Genomic DNA, 19,374 nt, shown 5'->3' on the forward strand with positions numbered 1-19,374 from the left:
GTTTACAGTGAGAGCACTAAACTAGAGTTGAATTTGCATTTGATATAAATAGCAGCACCTCCCCCCCTTTTTGGGCGATCTGAGCGATACGCATTTTAACCATTGATGCCAATATCTTTATCAAGGACAGATTTTGTCAACCAGGCTTCAGATAAAACAACAATGTCAGCATCAGTTGACCTGACCCATAAATTAACCATATCCAGTTTGGACATTAAAGGGGTGATAGAATGCAAAACTGATTTCACCCTGTCATAGTTGAATAACGACAGTTGGGTGGGTAAATAGGACATACATAGAAGCTCAAAGTCCCACTGACACCCCTTTACTATGAACATCTCATATTGAAACTGCCGCTGAAAACGGGCGAATCCCAACAAAGCTGGAAGTTGACGTCAACCTCCCAAAAACCGGAACCTTTGTCAGCCCCAACATTTACATAGGCTACACAACTGACCTGAGATCAGGTAGAACATTTACATAGGCTACACAACTGACCTGAGATCAGGTAGTACATTTACATAGGCTACACAACTGACCTGAGATCAGGTAGAACATTTACATAGACTACACAACTGACCTGAGATCAGGTAGAACATTTACATAGGCTACACAACTGACCTGAGATCAGGTAGTACATTTACATAGGCTACACAACTGACCTGAGATCAGGTAGAACATTTACATAGACTACACAACTGACCTGAGATCAGGTAGAACATTTACATAGGCTACACAACTGACCTGAGATCAGGTAGTACATTTACATAGACTACACAACTGACCTGAGATCAGGTAGTACATTTACATAGGCTACACAACTGACCTGAGATCAGGTAGTACATTTACATAGACTACACAACTGACCTGAGATCAGGTAGTACATTTACATAGACTACACAACTGACCTGAGATCAGGTAGAACATTTACATAGGCTACACAACTGACCTGAGATCAGGTAGTACATTTACATAGGCTACACAACTGACCTGAGATCAGGTAGAACTTTTACATAGGCTACACAACTGACCTGAGATCAGGTAGAACTTTTACATAGGCTACACAACTGACCTGAGATCAGGTAGAACATTTACATAGACTACACAACTGACCTGAGATCAGGTAGTACATTTACATAGACTACACAACTGACCTGAGATCAGGTGGAACATTTACATAGGCTACACAACTGACCTGAGATCAGGTAGAACATTTACATAGACTACACAACTGACCTGAGATCAGGTAGTACATTTACATAGACTACACAACTGACCTGAGATCAGGTGGAACATTTACATAGGCTACACAACTGACCTGAGATCAGGTAGAACATTTACATAGGCTACACAACTGACCTGAGATCAGGTAGTCTTCTGAATCTAGGTCGCACAGATCTCTGCTATTCCATTACAAAATTCACTTCTGAAACTTTTTTATGCGAGAAATCAACTATGTAAAGCTCAAATATGGGCCGTTTTACGAAAATTGATGGCTAATTGCAAATTTGGTAAGACTGTGTGTTGGACTTCAGCGCTGGTGCTGCCTGTGTTGTTGCCTCGCCGCCTGGCCTGCCTTCCTCCACAGACCCTGGCCTGCTGTGAGCTAGATTGAGCTCCGTTACGGCTGGCAGCCCACAGCACTCCATACCCGCTCAAAGTCACCTTCTCTTGGGCTAATGGACTACTAAACTCCGGTGCCCTGACGGAGCTCCAGGGCTTGCAGCTCCCCTCTTCCTGCTAGCTAAATGCCCGGTGTGTGTGAGTGAGAGCGCGGTCAGCGAGCTTGTTACACCAGCAATCTGTTACCACAGGTTCCAGTTAATCTTTTAATGTGTGTAATTATAATGTGTTGAGTTATTTAAACAAACGATTGGGGAAATAAACGCCGCTTGTCCGCGAGTCTCATTGATAGAGCCTGTGGCTGGATGGAGCTAGCTAGCCTCGTCTTAGAATTCCTCTGGAATTCACAAAAATTCATTAACTTGAAATCGGACACCGTTGTTAGCTTTATAAGACCTTTAGGTAGATGTTGTATAAGTGGCGTGACGAAATTCAAACTGTAAATATACTCGAATTACGGCGAAAATGAAGCTAACTATCCGTGGTTTGTAGCTACACACAGATTGAAGGGACAGCTAATGAAACACTTTGTCTTCACAAATATTCATTAACTTGCAATCGGACACCGTTGTTAGCTTTATAAAACATTTAGTTAGATTTTGTATAAGTGACGTGACATGTCAGGGCAGCGGCGTTGGAAGTCCCTGCTGTGGGCTACGAGCTGTGACCGAGCTCCACGTACCTCATAGCAGGCCGGGGTCTGTGGAGGAAGGCAGGCCGGGCGGCAAGGCAGCACCAGCGGCTGAACTCCGACACACAGTCTTACGAAATTTGCAATTAGCCATCAATTATCGTAAAACGGCCCATATTTGAGCTTTATATAGTTGATTTCTCACTTAAAAAAGTCTCAGAAGTGAATTTAATAATGAAATAGCCCGACAAACAATGTATAACTTTGCAGTTTCTGAAATATGAGACCTGCTGTGGAGTCTCCCATGTGTTTCTATGTAGTTTGCTCAAACCAATCAGCACGCAGCTCATTCTGAATATTCATGAGCATACCATATTTGGAAGAAAAGCTCTTGTTCCAAATAGAGCCATATTCACAGGGTAGTTAAGGGCCTAATAAAATAGCATTCGGGCAATTTTCAGCCCAACCAATGTTACATTCCCCATTAGGAGACCTTAAGGAACAGTGTAAAATACCCTATATAATCATTCTATCACCCCTTTAAACTCCAAACATTTAGGTGAATAATACCCAGGCCAGACCTAGATTTAAAATCTTCAGGTGTATCACATAGCGTAAAACTATTAGGTCCCGGATTAGGCTGAACATTTCCAGAGATTAGTAATAAAATAATAACAAGGAGTCTGGACTTAGCTGATTTGTAGCAGAAAGTGCCAGATCTAGAATTTAATGATATTAAAAAGGCAGGGAGTGAGTCTGCAGAGACAATGAACCAATCCTTCAAAATGGAGAGGCAGTGAAGGTGGAATAGATTTGTAACAGATGACAGCCCAGAGATGGAGGCAGCTGAGGCTGTAGCCGGTGACTTGAGCCTGATGGTTGATGCAGTTGAGGTTGTATCCACTGAGGCTGCAGCAGATCATAGACTAGTGAGGTGGAGGGAGCTGAGGCCGTAGCAGGCAGGCCCTCTGAGGTGGTGATGGTGAAGAGGTGGGGGCCACAGCTCTTTCTGTTCCAAAGAATGATGCAAACTGTGAGTCAGTAGTGCAGAGATACAGAGGCCCAAAAGTACCAGGAATTAAGCGAGTAAACTCCACAACGGAACACAGTAATCCACTCAGAATGCTTCAGAAGTCCATATGTTGAGATTTTCAAGGTTAAAATATAATTTAAAAGAGATGCCATTTCCAGACAAGAAACAAACAAAATAGGACAAACATAGTTTCTGCCATCTTGGATTGGGGGCGGAGTGTGCCACCAATCCATGGTTAGTTGCAGACACACACGCACAAACACACACACGCAATGTTCTAACATTAAGCAATTTTAGTTGCTTACATTTCAATTTGGGTTTTAATCTGCACTATGAAATGACCAACCTCTTATCTGGGGACTACCAACGTTAAACTACACAACCGTCTCCTCTTCTCCCTCTGACTGATTAGATAGAGACTCAGCCAAAGGAGAGAGTCTGGCACAACCTCCTCTGATTGGCCAACACTACGTTTCTGTCTTTCCTTGGCTGAGTTACAGGTGCATATTGGAGACAGACACACAGGATATTAAACCTGTTTCAAGCCCTATCAACCTGTAATTTTGTGTCCTCTGTCACTAACAGACACGTTCACAAACTCTCACTTGAAACACTAAAATTGATTTAAAAAAAATAATTTTTGATTATCAGAATTTTTAGGTGGACTGAGATAAAATTATTAAATTGAAATTTAGCCTCAAGGGTCTAAAATCCTGAATGGCTAGTTGTAATACTCACTGATGTTGTCATCGTGCCGGATGGCCCCTGGATTGCTCACGTGTTGTGTCCATGTTTGTGTGATCACCATCATTGTAATAAAGCACATGATAAATACATCTGTTCTCTCTTCAGTCACCAGACAGTGCTGTAAGCAGACAGGCGAAGTGTTGGACAGGCAGCTGACCATCGTCGACACTCCCGGACTCTTCGACACTTCACAGCCTGATGAAACTGTGGAGAGAGAGATCTCCAAATGCATCAACATGTCGGCCCCGGGGCCCCACGCCATCCTGCTGGTCATCAAACTGGGGCCTTTCACAGAGGAGGAAAGAGAAGCCGTCTGGAAGGTGGAAGAGGTCTTTGGAGAAGATGCCTGGAAGTACACCATCATCCTCTTCACACACGGAGACAAAGTCACGGCAGACTTCAAACAGATGGAGGAAGAGGCTGGACCCGAGCTGCAGAAGGTCCTGGAGAAGGTGGAGAACAGGTATCACATCTTCAACAATCTCAAGATCAACGATCGTGGACAGGTCCTGGGTCTGTTAAAGAAGGTAGACGAGATGGTTGAGGCCAACGGAGGACAGTTTTACTCCAACTACACCTACAAGGAGGTGGTGGAGATGCTGAGTCAGAGAGAGGCCGAACTCAGAGAGTTCTACGAGAAGAAACTGGAGGAAGAAATCAAATCTGTCGAGTTAAAGTACGAGAAGAAGCTGAGTGAAGCTCAACAGGAGCAACAAAACGTGGAGAAACAACTGCAGGAAGAGCTGGAGGAAGTGAGGCGTTATTATCGTGCTTTAGAGAGCGGAGTCCGTCATGTCGTAGAGCAGACGGTGCAAAAAGACTCTCTCAGTGAGGTTCTTTCCCAGTTTCCTGAGAAGCTGAAACTGAATTTACAATCTTAAAGCTACATTGTGTACGAATTTCTCCCATCTAGCGGTGAAATTGTATATGACAACCAACTGAATATTACTTTCTAGCCCCTCCTCCTACGGTGGCCAAACCCAAAATGATCTCTTAGTATCTCCATTGTTTACTCGCAGCTGTTCTAGCTACTCCAATATTAATTTTGGTCTCGTTGCTTTGCCTGTCGCGTTGTCGTTTTAATTCTCTTTTTAACTTCCCTGGCGAGTAATCTCCCCCTGGCATTCGTCACGGTGCCACTGAGTGTAAAGCGTGTTTTAAAGTAACCGCAGCCCAGCTGGCGCGCGCATATGTGACGTCATGAAATCCCGGTAACTATGTATAAGGTTTAACCACCACGTTTATTTCACACGTCATCAACGTATTATTAAATACAATCCCACAAGGTGCAATGATCATACAGTATATAAGCCGCGTGAAATGGGGAACCCCAAATAAGCTACTAAAAGCTTTTCGGAGGGGGCCCGATAACGATAAACAACAACAAATAATATACAATACAAAACTCAATTTACCAGAAAATAAACAATACAAAAATACAACAAAAATACAGACATACTTAAATTAACAAACAAAATACTACAAACAAACTATCCCAGCACAAACTATAACATTTCAAGAAAAATCAACAATCATATGTTATGAGCAATTTTTCCTTGAGGCTTTTCTTGAAGATGGAAACAGAATACAACATTTTCAAGTTTTCCTCAAGCTGCGGTCCCCTACAAACTATACTCAGACTCGTACATTTTAACTGTCGGTTTTTGCCAGTAATTAGATGGGTTTTCCTTGTGTCATAAGTGTGCAGGGGACGATTTATTAGAATAAGCTCACACAAACTGGTAATTTAACCTATGAATAACCTGTAATATCATGCATGTATTCTGAAAGACATTATATTCGGTAAGCCTTAATATCCCCAGACGACGAAATAAAGGGCGAGTGGGGGTATTGGGCTCGGACCACGTTAATGCCCGTATGATTTTTTTCTGTAATTTTTCAAGTGACTAGGAAAAGTATTAGACCATATGACATTACAATAGTTTAAATGAGGCTCAAACTAAGTTTTATATAAGATGAGAAGTGCTGAGTGTGGAAGAAAATGTCTTAACTTAAAAAATAACCCAACATATTTAGATCATTTTTTTGTTAGATGATCAATATGACATTTAAAATTTAAACATTCATCAATATAAACACCAAGGAATTTCGTGGTATTTACTTTTTCAATAATTTGGTCATTTATTTTAAGACAAACATGCCTGTTTTTCATTTGATTTTTGTTGGAATGAAACACAATGTAGTTCGTCTTTTTGATGTTAAGAGATAGTTTATTACAACGAAACCACATTTCTACATTTCTTAGCTCTCTATTTACTATTTCTTGCAGTCCAACTGGACTTTTATGTGACATAAATACATTTATATCATCAGCAAATAAGACTTTGTGGAAAACCATGGTAGAATTTTCAATGTCATCACGAGTCTCTAGTATCATTAACCCGGTTCAGTTGAGTCCTACTACAATTCAATCTAAAATGATAACAGCGGCACACAAAAACCTCTTGCAACATTAGCTTCTACTATTCCTAGCCATCTTAGCTGCAAAAAGCTTTATAACTTACAATTTCATAGTTAACAGCAACTCCACAAGTCAACTCAAGCGCCTGAGTGAGCAGAGAGACAGTCCCGACCCGCAGACTCAGAGCCGGAAGCTCGCAGACCGTGGGATTCACTCGAGAACCCACCAGCCCTCCATGACTCGTGAGTTGTTGGTGATTCATGAGTTGTTGATGACTCGTGAGTTGTTGATGACTCGTGAGTTGTTGATGACTCGTGAGTTGTTGATGACTCGTGAGTTCTCGCGGGAGTCAGTAAATCAGCCGGCTACGTTGTCATGAGTGGATCTGATTCAGACGAGCGAGCAGCGAGCGAGTGCAGCTTCTCCTCGAGCTCAGGGTAAAGCAAATCAACAACAAAAGCCATTCTTTCACTTCCAAAATAACATACAATGTTCTGCACGTAGCCTAGCTAGGCCTACTGTAGGTCTGGTGTATAAATGTAGTATGTTAAATGCAATCAGGTTAAGCAGACAGTCCAAAACATTACAAGTTCGGCTTGTACCTATTGTACACTACTCTCTCTAAAACCTTAGAGATTGTAGGCAAGATTGATATTGGACGATAATTGCTCATATCATTTTTATCCCCAGATTTAAATACTGGTATAATTCTTGCAATTTTTGCCCTTTTCTGCACAACTCCAGATAGCATTGATAAATTGATACAATAAGTAAAAGGCTCCATGATATCAAGTACAATGGCTTTAAGAATTTTACTACAGATTTCATCCTCACCAGCAGTACATGTGCTTCGTAAGTTTGTAAGTTTCTTAAACCTTTAAACAACTGATTGAATGGTTTGGTTGGAAATCAGAGCCTGTTACATGGAAACATTTCTGTCATTTAACTACAACATTATTTACATAATCTGTGTGAAATGTTTATCAAAATTAGGAAATTTGTATTTTTGTGCTCAATAAAAACTTTAATTTTAATTTAGTCTTGATTTTGTGACATTTATGAATGAACAAGGAGTTTTGGGAGAGCATATTGGTATCATCTAGTTTCTACAAGGCTGAAAGCAAAGGGAGAGAGGGAAACCAGTTCTGACTATCAGGGAATAGAGCACTAACACATCATCTACTTCAACACGTGTGCTGAAGACTGAACTGTGAAAGGTTTAAGGAACGGAACAAACCTGTCACCATTAATTACACATCATAAATCTAAATGACCATTACAGGCCTGGCTGTTTCAGAAAGTGGGTTTAGTGAAAACTAAGAGTTAGTAACCCTGAGATGAGAGAAACTCTGGATGTAGATTTCCAGAACAAGAGGTGTGAACCTACGCTGCTGGCTGGAGGTTTTCTGCAGCAAACACTGAGTTTATTTAGTGTCTCCTCCCTCTTACGTGTGTGTCTGTGTGTGTGTGTGTGTGTGTGTGTGTGTGTGTGTGTGTGTGTGTGTGTGTGTGTGTGTGTGTAGTAGATCATAATAATTATCATTCAGGATGTGGTTAAAACAATGATAAAGTTTAGAGCTTTCTGTATTTAACAGGCGTTACCTCCATCTTGTCTGTAAGTGAAAGTGAAAGCGACATGTTAACAGTTCAGACTAACACAATGTGTGTGTGTGTGTCTCTGTGTGTGTTTGTGTGTGTGTGTCTCTGTGTGTGAGTTTGTGTATCTCTATGTGTGTGTGTGAGTCTGTGTCTGTGTGTATGTCTGTGTGTGTGTGTCTGTTTGTGTGTGTGTGTGTGTGTGTGTGTATCTCTGTGTGTGTGTGTGTGTGTGTGTGTGTGTGTGTGTGTGTGTGTGTGTGTGTGTGTGCGTGTGTCTCCTCCCTCTTACAGAACCAGAAACTGTTTTATTTCCTCATTGATTCAGTCTGAATTAAAGCACATATCGAAGGTTTACTGTATGTCACTATCTAAATCAGTTAAAACAGTTCAACTAAAATGTTTCTGTGTAACCTCAGTTTAATGATAAAGGTAGTATGAAGCTTTAGACAAGTAGATCATGAATAATTATCATTCAGGATGTGGTTAGAACAATGATAAAGGTTAAAGCTTTGTGTGTTTAACAGACGTAACCTCCATCTTGTCTGTAAGTGAAAGTGAAAGCGACATGTTAACAGTTCAGACTAACAAAATGGTGGTATGAGTTCACTCAGCAAGACGGCTTTAAAAAAACAACAAGACATTCATTTCTGGGCAAAACTTTCAAAATAAAGGTCAAAGACAACAAGTCAGACACACAAAGAGAAACAGAAGTGTTTGAGCATGAAGTCTAAATAGTTTATTTTCAAGCAGTTTTGGCTGCATATGCAGCACATGATCATAATTCAAACAAAACAAATAGAAATAAAACAAAAGTAACTTAATAAAGACTTACCTAACTTATTGAAGTACATTTACCTGAGTAAATATTCTAATACTCTTAAAATAAAAGTGGAGCTTTTATTTTGAAAGGTAACCATTTCTACATGCACAGCTCAGAAGAGATATCGTCGTGTTGTTTTCAGGCGAGTTGGCTGCTGTTGTGTGCTGATCTTTTGACACCTGAGCAGGTAAATCTGTCTCTATCAATACATTATATATATATATATATATATATATATATATATATATATATATATATATATATATATATATATATATATATATATCAGTATGTTTTATTACTTTTAAGTTTTATTTTTGGGTTATTTTTCAGTTCTATACTTTCACTTTTGAGAGATGAATTCAGATTTGAGGAATCAGCTGATTGTGTGAAAATATATTATTATTATTTATTAAAAGTTTGATCTTTTGAGAGGAAATGATGAACAGACAGTTTTAGAGGAGAAGTGAGTTTATGGCGTCAGACAAAGAAAACAACAAAGATCAGCAGCAGAAATATGTCCGCTAGTCCTGGTTGACTTCCTGTCAGGAAATAAACTAGAAATGTATTTAGAATATGTTGATAACCATGAAATGGTCTAATGACGGTTTCAGGCCGTTTGGGTTGAAGGGGAATTTATTTTGTTTCTTTTAGAGAGTTTAATCTGAAAGAATTCAGATTCACTAGAAGTTTAAAAGTTCAGTTCAAATATTACATATTTATTGACAGAGAGGAAGTAGGAAGGTAACAATTAAATAAAAATAGAAAAGGAAGACATGACAATTATACACTAGACTTCTACAGTTTAATACCCCACTTCCATAATGCTACTATAATAATAATAATAATAATAATAATAATAATGATATTATTATTATTATTAATAATAATAATAATAATAATAATAATAATAATAATAATATGTAGCAGGCTCTGACATTAACTTGAAAGGCAAGTTATTATCTTTCACTTTTAAAATCTCTGCACTAAATGGAGTAATAACATTCAGATCTGTTAATATAAAGAATGATGTCATTCAATGTTTGATATATTTCCACAAAAAGATGACATGCATGATCAAGTCCAGTGTTGTAGTTACAGTGTTGTGGTGGTCGGAGGGTTCTTCACACAAAGGCAGACATTTGTTTAATCATACTTATATTTCTTTGCATTCTGCACTAAACCCATTCAGCTTCCTTTCTCTTTCACTAAACAGCTCTTTAGTATTTGTTTCTGTTCCTATATTTATTGTTTATTTCTTATTAATGTTTAATATGTGTGTATATGTATGCACCAATCACCAAGGAAAATTCCTCACTCTCCTTTCTGATTCTGATTACACTGTGTCTGTGTGTGTGTGTGTGTGTGTGTGTGTGTGTCTCTGTGTGTGTGTGTGTGTGTCTCTTTGATGTTCCATTAGGAGTTGCCCTTTTGCTATTTACAGCAATGCAGTATTATTGCCACAGTATATTACAGCGAGGTTACAGCAAGCCTAAAGTATACTGTAAAATATTCCCGCTTCATCAGAATTACCCACAATGCAATATAAACTAAATGTATTTTTATTGTAATGAAGAAATGTGGTATTTTACTGTATATTTTACAGTACTATGCTAGTTGCAGTCATTTCTACAAATACAATTGAACTGAATCTGGTCCTTTTCTCCAGCAGGTTCTCTGATCCCCAGACATGAACCCAGATCAGTCTCCAGATCAGTCTCCAGACATGAGCCCAGATCAGTCTCCAGATCAGTCTCCAGACATGAACCCAGATCAGTCTCCAGATCAGTCTCCAGACATGAACCCAGATCAGTCTCCAGATCAGGATCCAGATCTCACCATCGTCCTGATTGGAAAAACAGGAGTTGGTAAAAGTGCTTCAGGAAACACCATCCTGGGACGAACGGCCTTTGAGTCAAAGCTGTCCATGAAGTCAGTGACCAAACAGATCTCTGAACAAACAGGAAATCTTTTGGGGAAACAGATCTCAGTGGTCGACACTCCAGGAATATTAGACTCTAAGGACACAGAGGAGGAGATTAAAGACTTCTGTCAGAGTCTCCTGTTGTCCTCCAGACGTTGTCTGTTTCTGGTGGTGATCAGAGTTGGACGGATCACAGAGGAGGAGCAGAAGGCTGTTCAGGCAGCTATGAGAGTCCTCGGGCCTCGGGGGATGAAGAAGAGTTACCTGCTCTTCACTGGGGGGGATGCTTTAGAGGGCGGGACAGTGGAGAAATTTCTCTCTGAAGGAAACGAGGAAGAAATGCTTCCAGAAGTTATTAGAAGGTTTGCCGGTGCATATCATCTATTCGACAATAGAAGTGATGATGAAGAACAAGTCAGAGAGCTGCTGCAGAAGTCCATCCACGTCAACACCCAGGAAACAGGTATCTGATCTAATGTTTAAATGTATTTATTTATAACACCATGGCTTTGGATGATGTTATACAAAGATTGATAGACAGCATCTTCATTATCTGAGTAAAGATTTGATTCTCATTGCTGGAACTTGTATTACTGGTTGGAGCAGTGAAGAGACTTCACAGAGACAAACACAGAGTTTAAACTGGCCCACAACATGTTTGAGCTTTGGCAGGCGATCATCAGCAATCTATGTCTTTAACCGTGTGTGATTGTTAAATTTATTTACAGTGTCAGATCCTAACAGGATTTACTTTAGGACACTTTACAGATAGAGTAGTACTAGACCACACTGTAATTTATGTAACAATGGCAAGGAAAAACTTCCTTTTATCAGACACCTCAGACAGACCCTGATTCTTGGTGGGACACAGAGACACTGATACAGATATACAGATATGATTCATAATAATTATAGCAGTTGGTATGATGAACGGTGGCAATTATAGTAACAATAAAGATAATATAGCTATCTACATTGTAGTATTACTAAATAACTGAAGTAACAGTTCTCAGTACTTCTTCCAGCTCTGGTTAAGAGCTGTTTTACTGACATTTAAAATCATTTTTCCGACAGTAGTTATGAGAAGGTTAACTATTTGATTTTATTTGTTTTGTGTCTTTCAGTCGATGATTCCAGGAACCGGAGGATCGTGCTGCTCGGTCTTCCTGGAGCTGGAAAAAGTTCCTGTGGGAACACCATCTTAAGATCTAAAGATCAGTTTGAATCAGGCTGTGGCTTTGGTTCAGTCACTAGAAAGACTGTCTCTAAGTCAGCCATAGTGGAGGGTCGTCAGGTCACGGTGGTCGATACTCCAGGGTTCACTGATAAAGTTCTGACTGCTGAACAGCTGTTTGAAGAGATCCTGAAGGCAGTAGTAGAGGCCAGTCCAGGACCTCATGCCTTTGTTATTGTGGTCAGACTAGGCAGAATCACTGAAGCAGACAAAAAACTGTTTGAGATGCTTCCACTACTGTTCAGCAAAGATGCCCATAAGTACTTCATGGTGCTTTTCACTCATGGAGACGAGCTGGGAGGTCGGTCCATTAATGATTTGATAAAGTCTGACCATCATGTGTCAGACCTGGTCTCCATGTGTGGAGGTAGATTCTGTGTGTTTGACAACAAAACCAAAAGAAGCAGAGATCAGGTCAGAGACTTCCTGAGTAAAGTAGATGAGATGGTCTCAGGTAACGGTGGAGAACACTACACTGATGACATGTTCAGGATGGCTCAGACTTTCATTAATGAAGAAAGGAACATGTCTGAGAGCCCAGCCGGTTCTGTCAGCCCAGCCAGTTCTGTCAGCCGAGCCGGTTCTGTCAGCCGAGCCAGTTCTGTCAGCCCAGCCAAGTCAGCTCAGCCATGTGTATTGGACAGATTTTGGCTTCATTTAAAAACTCATAGATGGAGGTATTTCTTAACTATTCTGGTTGTAACAGGAGTAGGAGCAGGAGTAGGAGCAGCAGTAGGAGCAGCAACAGGAGCAGGAGCAGGAGTAGGAGCATTAGTAGGAGCAGGAGTAGGAGCAGGAGTAGGAGCAGGAGTAGCAGTAGGAGCAGGAGCAGGAGCAGCAACAGGAGCAGGAGCAGCAGTAGGAGCATTAGTAGGAGTAGGAGTAGTAGGAGCAGCAGTAGGAGTAGTAGGAGCAGCAGTAGGAGCAGCAGTAGGAGCAGGAGTAGGAGTAGCAGTAGGAGCAGGAGTAGGAGCAGGAGCAGGAGTAGTAGGAGCAGCAGTAGTCGGAATAGGAGCAGTGACCGCTGTGTCAGATGAAAACCCCAAAACAAAGAAATAGCAGAATCATTCCCTTATTCCTTGCTTTACGACATATATAGCGTTGTCAGTATTAACAGGATAGATGTGTTTTGAAAAGCAAACTATATCATTGCTTAGAGTGTGTGTGTTGAAAACCCCAAAAAATAACATAATATCTTGCTTACATGTTAATCTGTTTTTGCTTATATATTAATGTTTTTTGCTTATACTGATCTGTTTTTGCATTTCATGACAGAAAGAGCTTTTATTGAGAAACTGTGAAGAGTGTAGGAAAGCACCTAGACAGATAAGAGGAGCCCAGGCAGGAGCTGCAGCCTTGATGGTGCATGCAGCTGTGTGTGTGTGTGTGTGTGTGTGTGTGTGTGTGTGTGTGTGTGTGTGTGTGTGTGTGTGTGTGTGTGTGTGTGTGTGTGTCTTGAAGGCACATGTGTGGCCATACACAGCACACGAGCTGAAGAGTTCATGAGGTTCATTACTGTAACATTGTTTGTGAAGTGTTTCCTACATTACCTTACAAGGACAAGGAAGTACATGAAGTTCGTCCCTTTTGATAACTTTGGGAGGAGTGAAATGTTTTTCGTGTATAAATATAAATGTTTTTGCCGAGTAGCTGGCTCTTTTTTGGCCCCCCTTTTGGGTCCCTTTTTGGGTCCCTTTTTGGGTCCCTTTTGGGCTCCCTTTTGGGCTCTTTTACCCGAGCGCTTTATGTGGCATCGGGATGCCATGAAGCCTTCTCTGTCTACCCTTGCACTTTCTGTTACATTGGGAAGGATTAATTATGCCTCTCCCAGCTGGAGAGGGGTTCCCCTGCGCTCGCTGGGTGCATGGGAGGAAAAGAAAAAAATACTATATCCGAGAAACTGCTTTGAGTAGGCCTACCTCTGTTAGACAGAGGCCTAAAAGTGCTCTTCTCTCTTAGTTTGCCCAGACGCTCTTTTCGCTGCGTTTTGGGGAAGATTTATTTGCCCTCTTTGACCCTGAAGAGGCGATTATCTGCACTCTTATGAGTGTCGGGGACACAGAGATAGAAGGAAAAGAGAAGCAGCTTTAAATACTTCTGTTACTTCAGAGGGATTAGCTTTATTTTTATTTTTATCTTTTTGTAAAGGACCACTTGCTTTTAATTTCTGCTTTTGTCACAAAATAATAAAACTCACCTGAGTCCGATTTTGGACTAGGGGACCCAACTTTTGCCAGTTCCTTATTTTCCCAGGGATTCTGTAAAGCGGGGAGGGTTTCCCCCCTTACGGGGGTTAGTGACTCCTCTTTAACCGCCCGTGGAGAGTTGCGTCCCGGCGGGGATCGACTTGGACACGCAGACCTCCTGTTATCTCCTAGTGGGAGTGTATTTCCCTATCCACACGGCCTGGTCAGAGCCTCTGAGCACCCCCCTCTCTCAGTCCGGTGACCAGGGAGGACAAGGGGGGCGTCCTTAAGAAGGAAGGGACCTCCGTGACCCTGGGAGGACGGCTGAGACCGTGAGTACTAAAGAAAAATCATTGGTTTTAAAGATCCCCTCGGGCAGTGCTTGTCATATACAGGGGATAAGAGCCCGTGTTTTTGGGGACGTCTGGTGTAGTGTGTATCTAACCTCGTGTCTCGCCTTCGGGTTCCCTGATCCAGGCGAGGGCTTCTCCTTAGACGGAGGGCGTGTGTGTCTCTATAAACTAAATTAATCAGGGAAGCATCAAAAGCAACTCCTTTTAGTATACAGTACAGGCCTAAAGTTTGGACCCACCTTCTCATTCAATGCGTTTCCTTTTTATTTTCATGACTATTTACATTGTAGATTCTCACTGAATGCATCAAAACTATGAATGAACACATATGGAATTATGTACTTAACAACAAAGTGTGAAATAACTGAAAACATGTCTTATATTTTAGATTCTTCAAAGTAGCCACCCTTTGCTTTTTTATTAATAAGGGAAATAATTCCACTAATGAACCCTGACAAAGCACACCTGTGAAGGTAAAACCATTTCAGGTGACTACCTCATGAAGCTCATTGAGAGAACACCAAGGGTTTGCAGAGTTATCAAAAAAAGCAAAGGGAGGCTACTTTGAAGAATCTAAAATATAAGACATGTTTTCAGTTATTTCACACTTTTTTGTTAAGTACATAATTCCATATGTGTTCATTCATAGTTTTTCATAGTTTTGACGTTGTACGTTTCTTTCTGTAGTTTAACCATCAGTTACCACAGACCCTCTCTACCCTTACAATGAAACTAAAATCCTCCGTCAGTGACACATTAATATCTCAGCCAATAGAAACATGAAACCTCTCCCAAACTGATTTCACATGACGTAGGCCAGGGGTATTCAACAAAATTTTAAAAAGGTCTAGTTAGAGAATATGTTTTGAAGCAAAGGTCCAGAAGATCATAATGTCTAACAATTTAATGTTATATATATTTAAGTAGCCTAGTAGTTGTATCAACATCTGAATGTAATCAATAACTGACCGTCAAATCAAATTAATTCAGTACAATTCAAAAACTTGTTGACAATATTTATTGTCACGTAACATTGAACTGAACACATATATATATGACTTTATATATGTATATTGTTCTCTCATTAACTAAATAAAACTAGGGCTGCATTTCAAAATACAGGGCTTAAAGTGTAAAAATATATCCTGAGCCTGAAACGTTTTGGAAAGGGTAAAGTCCTTACATTACACATCACAATCACAACTTTGCATTGTTTAGCTTTTCATAAACTCTTGGACAAAGCCGTTATGTAACTCAGGCATGAAAACGGGTCAGGGGTGAAGAAGGTGAGAAGGATGTTACCCCTCTAGGGGAGTCCGGGGGCATGCTCCCCCGGAAGAACATTTTAAATATTACATATGTTAAAACATCAATCTGATGCATTTTGAGATGCATTTTTTGCCAACCAACAGTGTAATATTTCAATATGCACTCATTAAAGTTAATTTGACTGGCAAAACAGTTAAAGTCCTTCTGACATTACACAATAATAAAAGTCATAATTTATAAAACTAAAAAGTTTTGGATACATTTTTACTTCTTCCAACCATATGTTAAATTAAGAGTCAATGTAGATTTACATATTGCAATAATATCATAATCCTACAATGAATCATTGTGAAAACTAAACTTTACTACTTTGGCCAGGTCATCATCAAAAAAGTGAATTAGTACATTCATGATTTTGTCCATGTTGATATTAGCTGCTTCATTTACATTTATTAAAAACGTTGCATTGTTTATCTTTTCATATAGCTAGAGGTCTAGACTCTGGGACAAAGCTGTTATGTTTAAATACCTGCCATGCTGACTCCAAACACACAGCTTTGTTAAGGTAGTTTGGGCTTCAGATAGCTACAGTATCACGGTGGGGCAGTAAAGGAACAGTGTTAACGGTAGCTGTGGTTGCCGGTAACGTACTCGTATGACAGAGTGCACGGACCGAAGCTTTGTGACTAGCATCTAATGACTAGCATCTAATGACTAACATCTAATGACTAACATCTAATGACTAGCATCTAATGACTAACATCTAATGACTAGCATCTAATGACTAGCATCTAATGACTAACATCTAATAACTAGCATCTAATGACTAGCATCTAATGACTAGCATCTAATGACTAACATCTAATGACTAGCATCTAATGACTAACATCTAATGACTAGCATCTAATGACTAGCATCTAATGACTAACATCTAATGACTAGCATCTAATGACTAACATCTAATAACTAGCATCTAATGACTAGCATCTAATGACTAGCATCTAATGACTAACATCTAATGACTAACATCTAATGACTAGCATCTAATGACTAACATCTAATAACTAGCATCTAATGACTAGCATCTAATGACTAACATCTAATGACTAACATCTAATAACTAGCATCTAATGACTAGCATCTAATGACTAGCCAGCCCTGTCTTACCGCTGCTGCCGACCGGTATCCTTCAACATGTGCTGCAGAAGCTCCCGGCTCCCTCAGAGTGCTGATAACAGCTTCCTGTCTCCATCCTTTTCCTCTCGTCCTCCATTCATGTCCAGCGCTATTTGTTTTAACTCCTTTCTCAACTAAAGCTGCCTGTATCTACATGCTCCAGGTTTGATAAACTTTGCATCCATTTTTTTAGCGGCGTTACCACGGAGACCACACCGCACTCTCGCTTTTCGGCAAAGACCCGCCCTACTTTGCATTTGATTGGCTAGAACTCGTTTCATTGGTAGGTGGAAGTTCGATGATTAAATCCAGTGCATCAAAACAAATCCCATGTGGACTTTTTAATTTATTTATTTTTCTAAAATATTCATATGCCAGAAATCCGGCACCAGGCCCGATTACTTTCAACTCTGTGTTAGTTAGAGCTGCGTTTCTCTTATACTGGTAGGTGAAATCATTGAGTCTTTGAGTTAAGCCAGCTGATACCGATTTTAGCCGATCCCGATTTCATTTTTTCCATCCACTTTACAGCACACACAAATATTTATTTTCTGTCTTTTCTTTAATAGAACATTTTGCACAGAACATAAAACATTTTTTGAACAGATAATGGATCACTATAAAATAGAACTAAATTACTCCTGGTGTGGGAAATTCACACACATCTAAAGTACAATGTTAGAACCATTTCCTTCTTTTTACATCTAATATCCAACGTAATATAATAAATATAGTCTTGCAGTATAAAGATATTTCTCAAAACACACACGCAGGCCTGTTTGAACACTCATTTTACACACAGTTTAGCAACAAAACTAAACGCTGGGTGAAGATTACTACGGTTTTAATGTTGGTTTGGAGCGGTAGACTAGGCACCCCCACTAACCTGGAAAGCGTTTTAAACAGTAACGTTAATACAGCGTGTCTACAGCGTCTCTAGCAGCTGGAGGTCAGAGGCAGAGGGGTTAGCTAGCGTTAGCTTCTGGTCTCATCTGGGGTCTGATAAACAGTCAACTCATCAAAGTCAGGGTGCCCCACGCTATTATCCGATAAACTGTAGCTGTCATATTTCACGGGACCCGCGGTTTTCATGTTCCACTTATTCAGCCTCAGAGAGAGAGAGAGAGAGAGAGAGAGAGGGAGAGAGGGAGAGAGAGAGAGAGAGAGAGAGAGAGAGAGAGAGAGAGAGAGAGAGAGAGAGAGAGAGAGGAGAGAGAGAGAGAGAGAGGGGAGAGAGAGAGAGAGAGAGAGAGAGGGAGAGAGAGAGAGAGAGAGAGAGAGAGAGAGAGAGAGAGAGAGAGAGAGAGAGAGAGAGAGAGAGAGGGAGAGAGAGAGAGAGAGAGAGAGAGAGAGAGAGAGAGAGAGAGAGAGGGAGAGAGGGAGAGAGAGAGAGAGAGAGAGAGAGAGAGAGAGAGAGAGAGAGAGAGAGAGAGAGAGAGAGAGAGAGAGAGAGAGAGAGAGAGAGAGAGAGAGAGAGAGAGAGAGAGAGAGAGAGAGAGAGAGAGAGGGAGAGGGAGAGAGAGAGAGAGGGAGAGAGAGAGAGAGAGAGAGAGAGAGAGGGAGAGGGAGAGAGAGAGAGAGAGAGAGAGAGAGAGCAGCTGAGATCAGAGCAGACGGCTCATTACGACTTTATGACATTTCATAAACAGCTGACTCGTCTATCTCTCCCTTTCTCCGTCTCACTCGTCTATCTCTCCCTTTCTCCGTCTAACTCGTGTACCTCTCCCTTTCTCCGTCTCACTCGTCTATCTCTCCCTTTCTCCGTCTCACTCGTCTATCTCTCCCTTTCTCCGTCTAACTCGTGTACCTCTCCCTTTCTCCGTCTCACTCGTCTGTTTTCACTCCCTTTGTTTTCTACATGTATCGCTATCTTTTTAATCCAACTTTCTTTTCCTGTGTAACTCGCCTCTAACTCTCTCATCTGTCTGCTCTGTAGAGTCCCAATGTTTACCCCCCGGAATGCGAAGACTTCATTGGCTGAGTGGTATCACGTGGGATGGCTTAACTCACATGCATCCTCATCCACTAAACCACTACCGTAAAGAATACAAAAGCTGCGCATATTAAAATAGAAGCGCCCGTCAGGTTTTAATTCATAATCTTTTGTTTTGGTCCGGGTCCGGATGGGACGGCTTCTAGGTCCGGATCCGGACCGCGGTCCACCAGTTAGTGACCTATAACGTAGGCCACGTCAACCATCAGCTTCAGTCTGCTACGTGTTGATGGGTCTATAGATGAAGTTTTCGGGGGATGCGGGGGACATGCCCCCCAAATATTCAGAAGAGGTAGATTTGTCCCCTTCAAAAAATTTGAAAGACAACCAACCCCCAAAAATAGGTAAAAATAACTGTTTAGGG

At 40.8% G+C, this 19,374-nt stretch overlaps 2 protein-coding genes across 2 annotated transcripts in view; both read left to right on the plus strand.

The window, feature by feature from the left end:
* The window catches only part of LOC114563242 (GTPase IMAP family member 7), an 8,129-nt gene extending 3,214 nt beyond the window's left edge, over positions 1-4,915 (plus strand). The window contains exon 2 of the mRNA XM_028590093.1: positions 4,140-4,915. Within this exon, the coding sequence (XP_028445894.1) occupies positions 4,140-4,915 (776 nt within the window). The remainder of the gene's footprint in view (positions 1-4,139) is intronic.
* nipsnap3a (nipsnap homolog 3A (C. elegans)) overlaps positions 1-19,374 on the plus strand; it is a 171,704-nt gene that overhangs the window by 136,423 nt on the left and 15,907 nt on the right.

Source organism: Perca flavescens, chromosome 10 (assembly GCF_004354835.1).
Source record: "Perca flavescens isolate YP-PL-M2 chromosome 10, PFLA_1.0, whole genome shotgun sequence".
NCBI classification, from domain to species: Eukaryota; Metazoa; Chordata; class Actinopteri; order Perciformes; family Percidae; genus Perca; species Perca flavescens.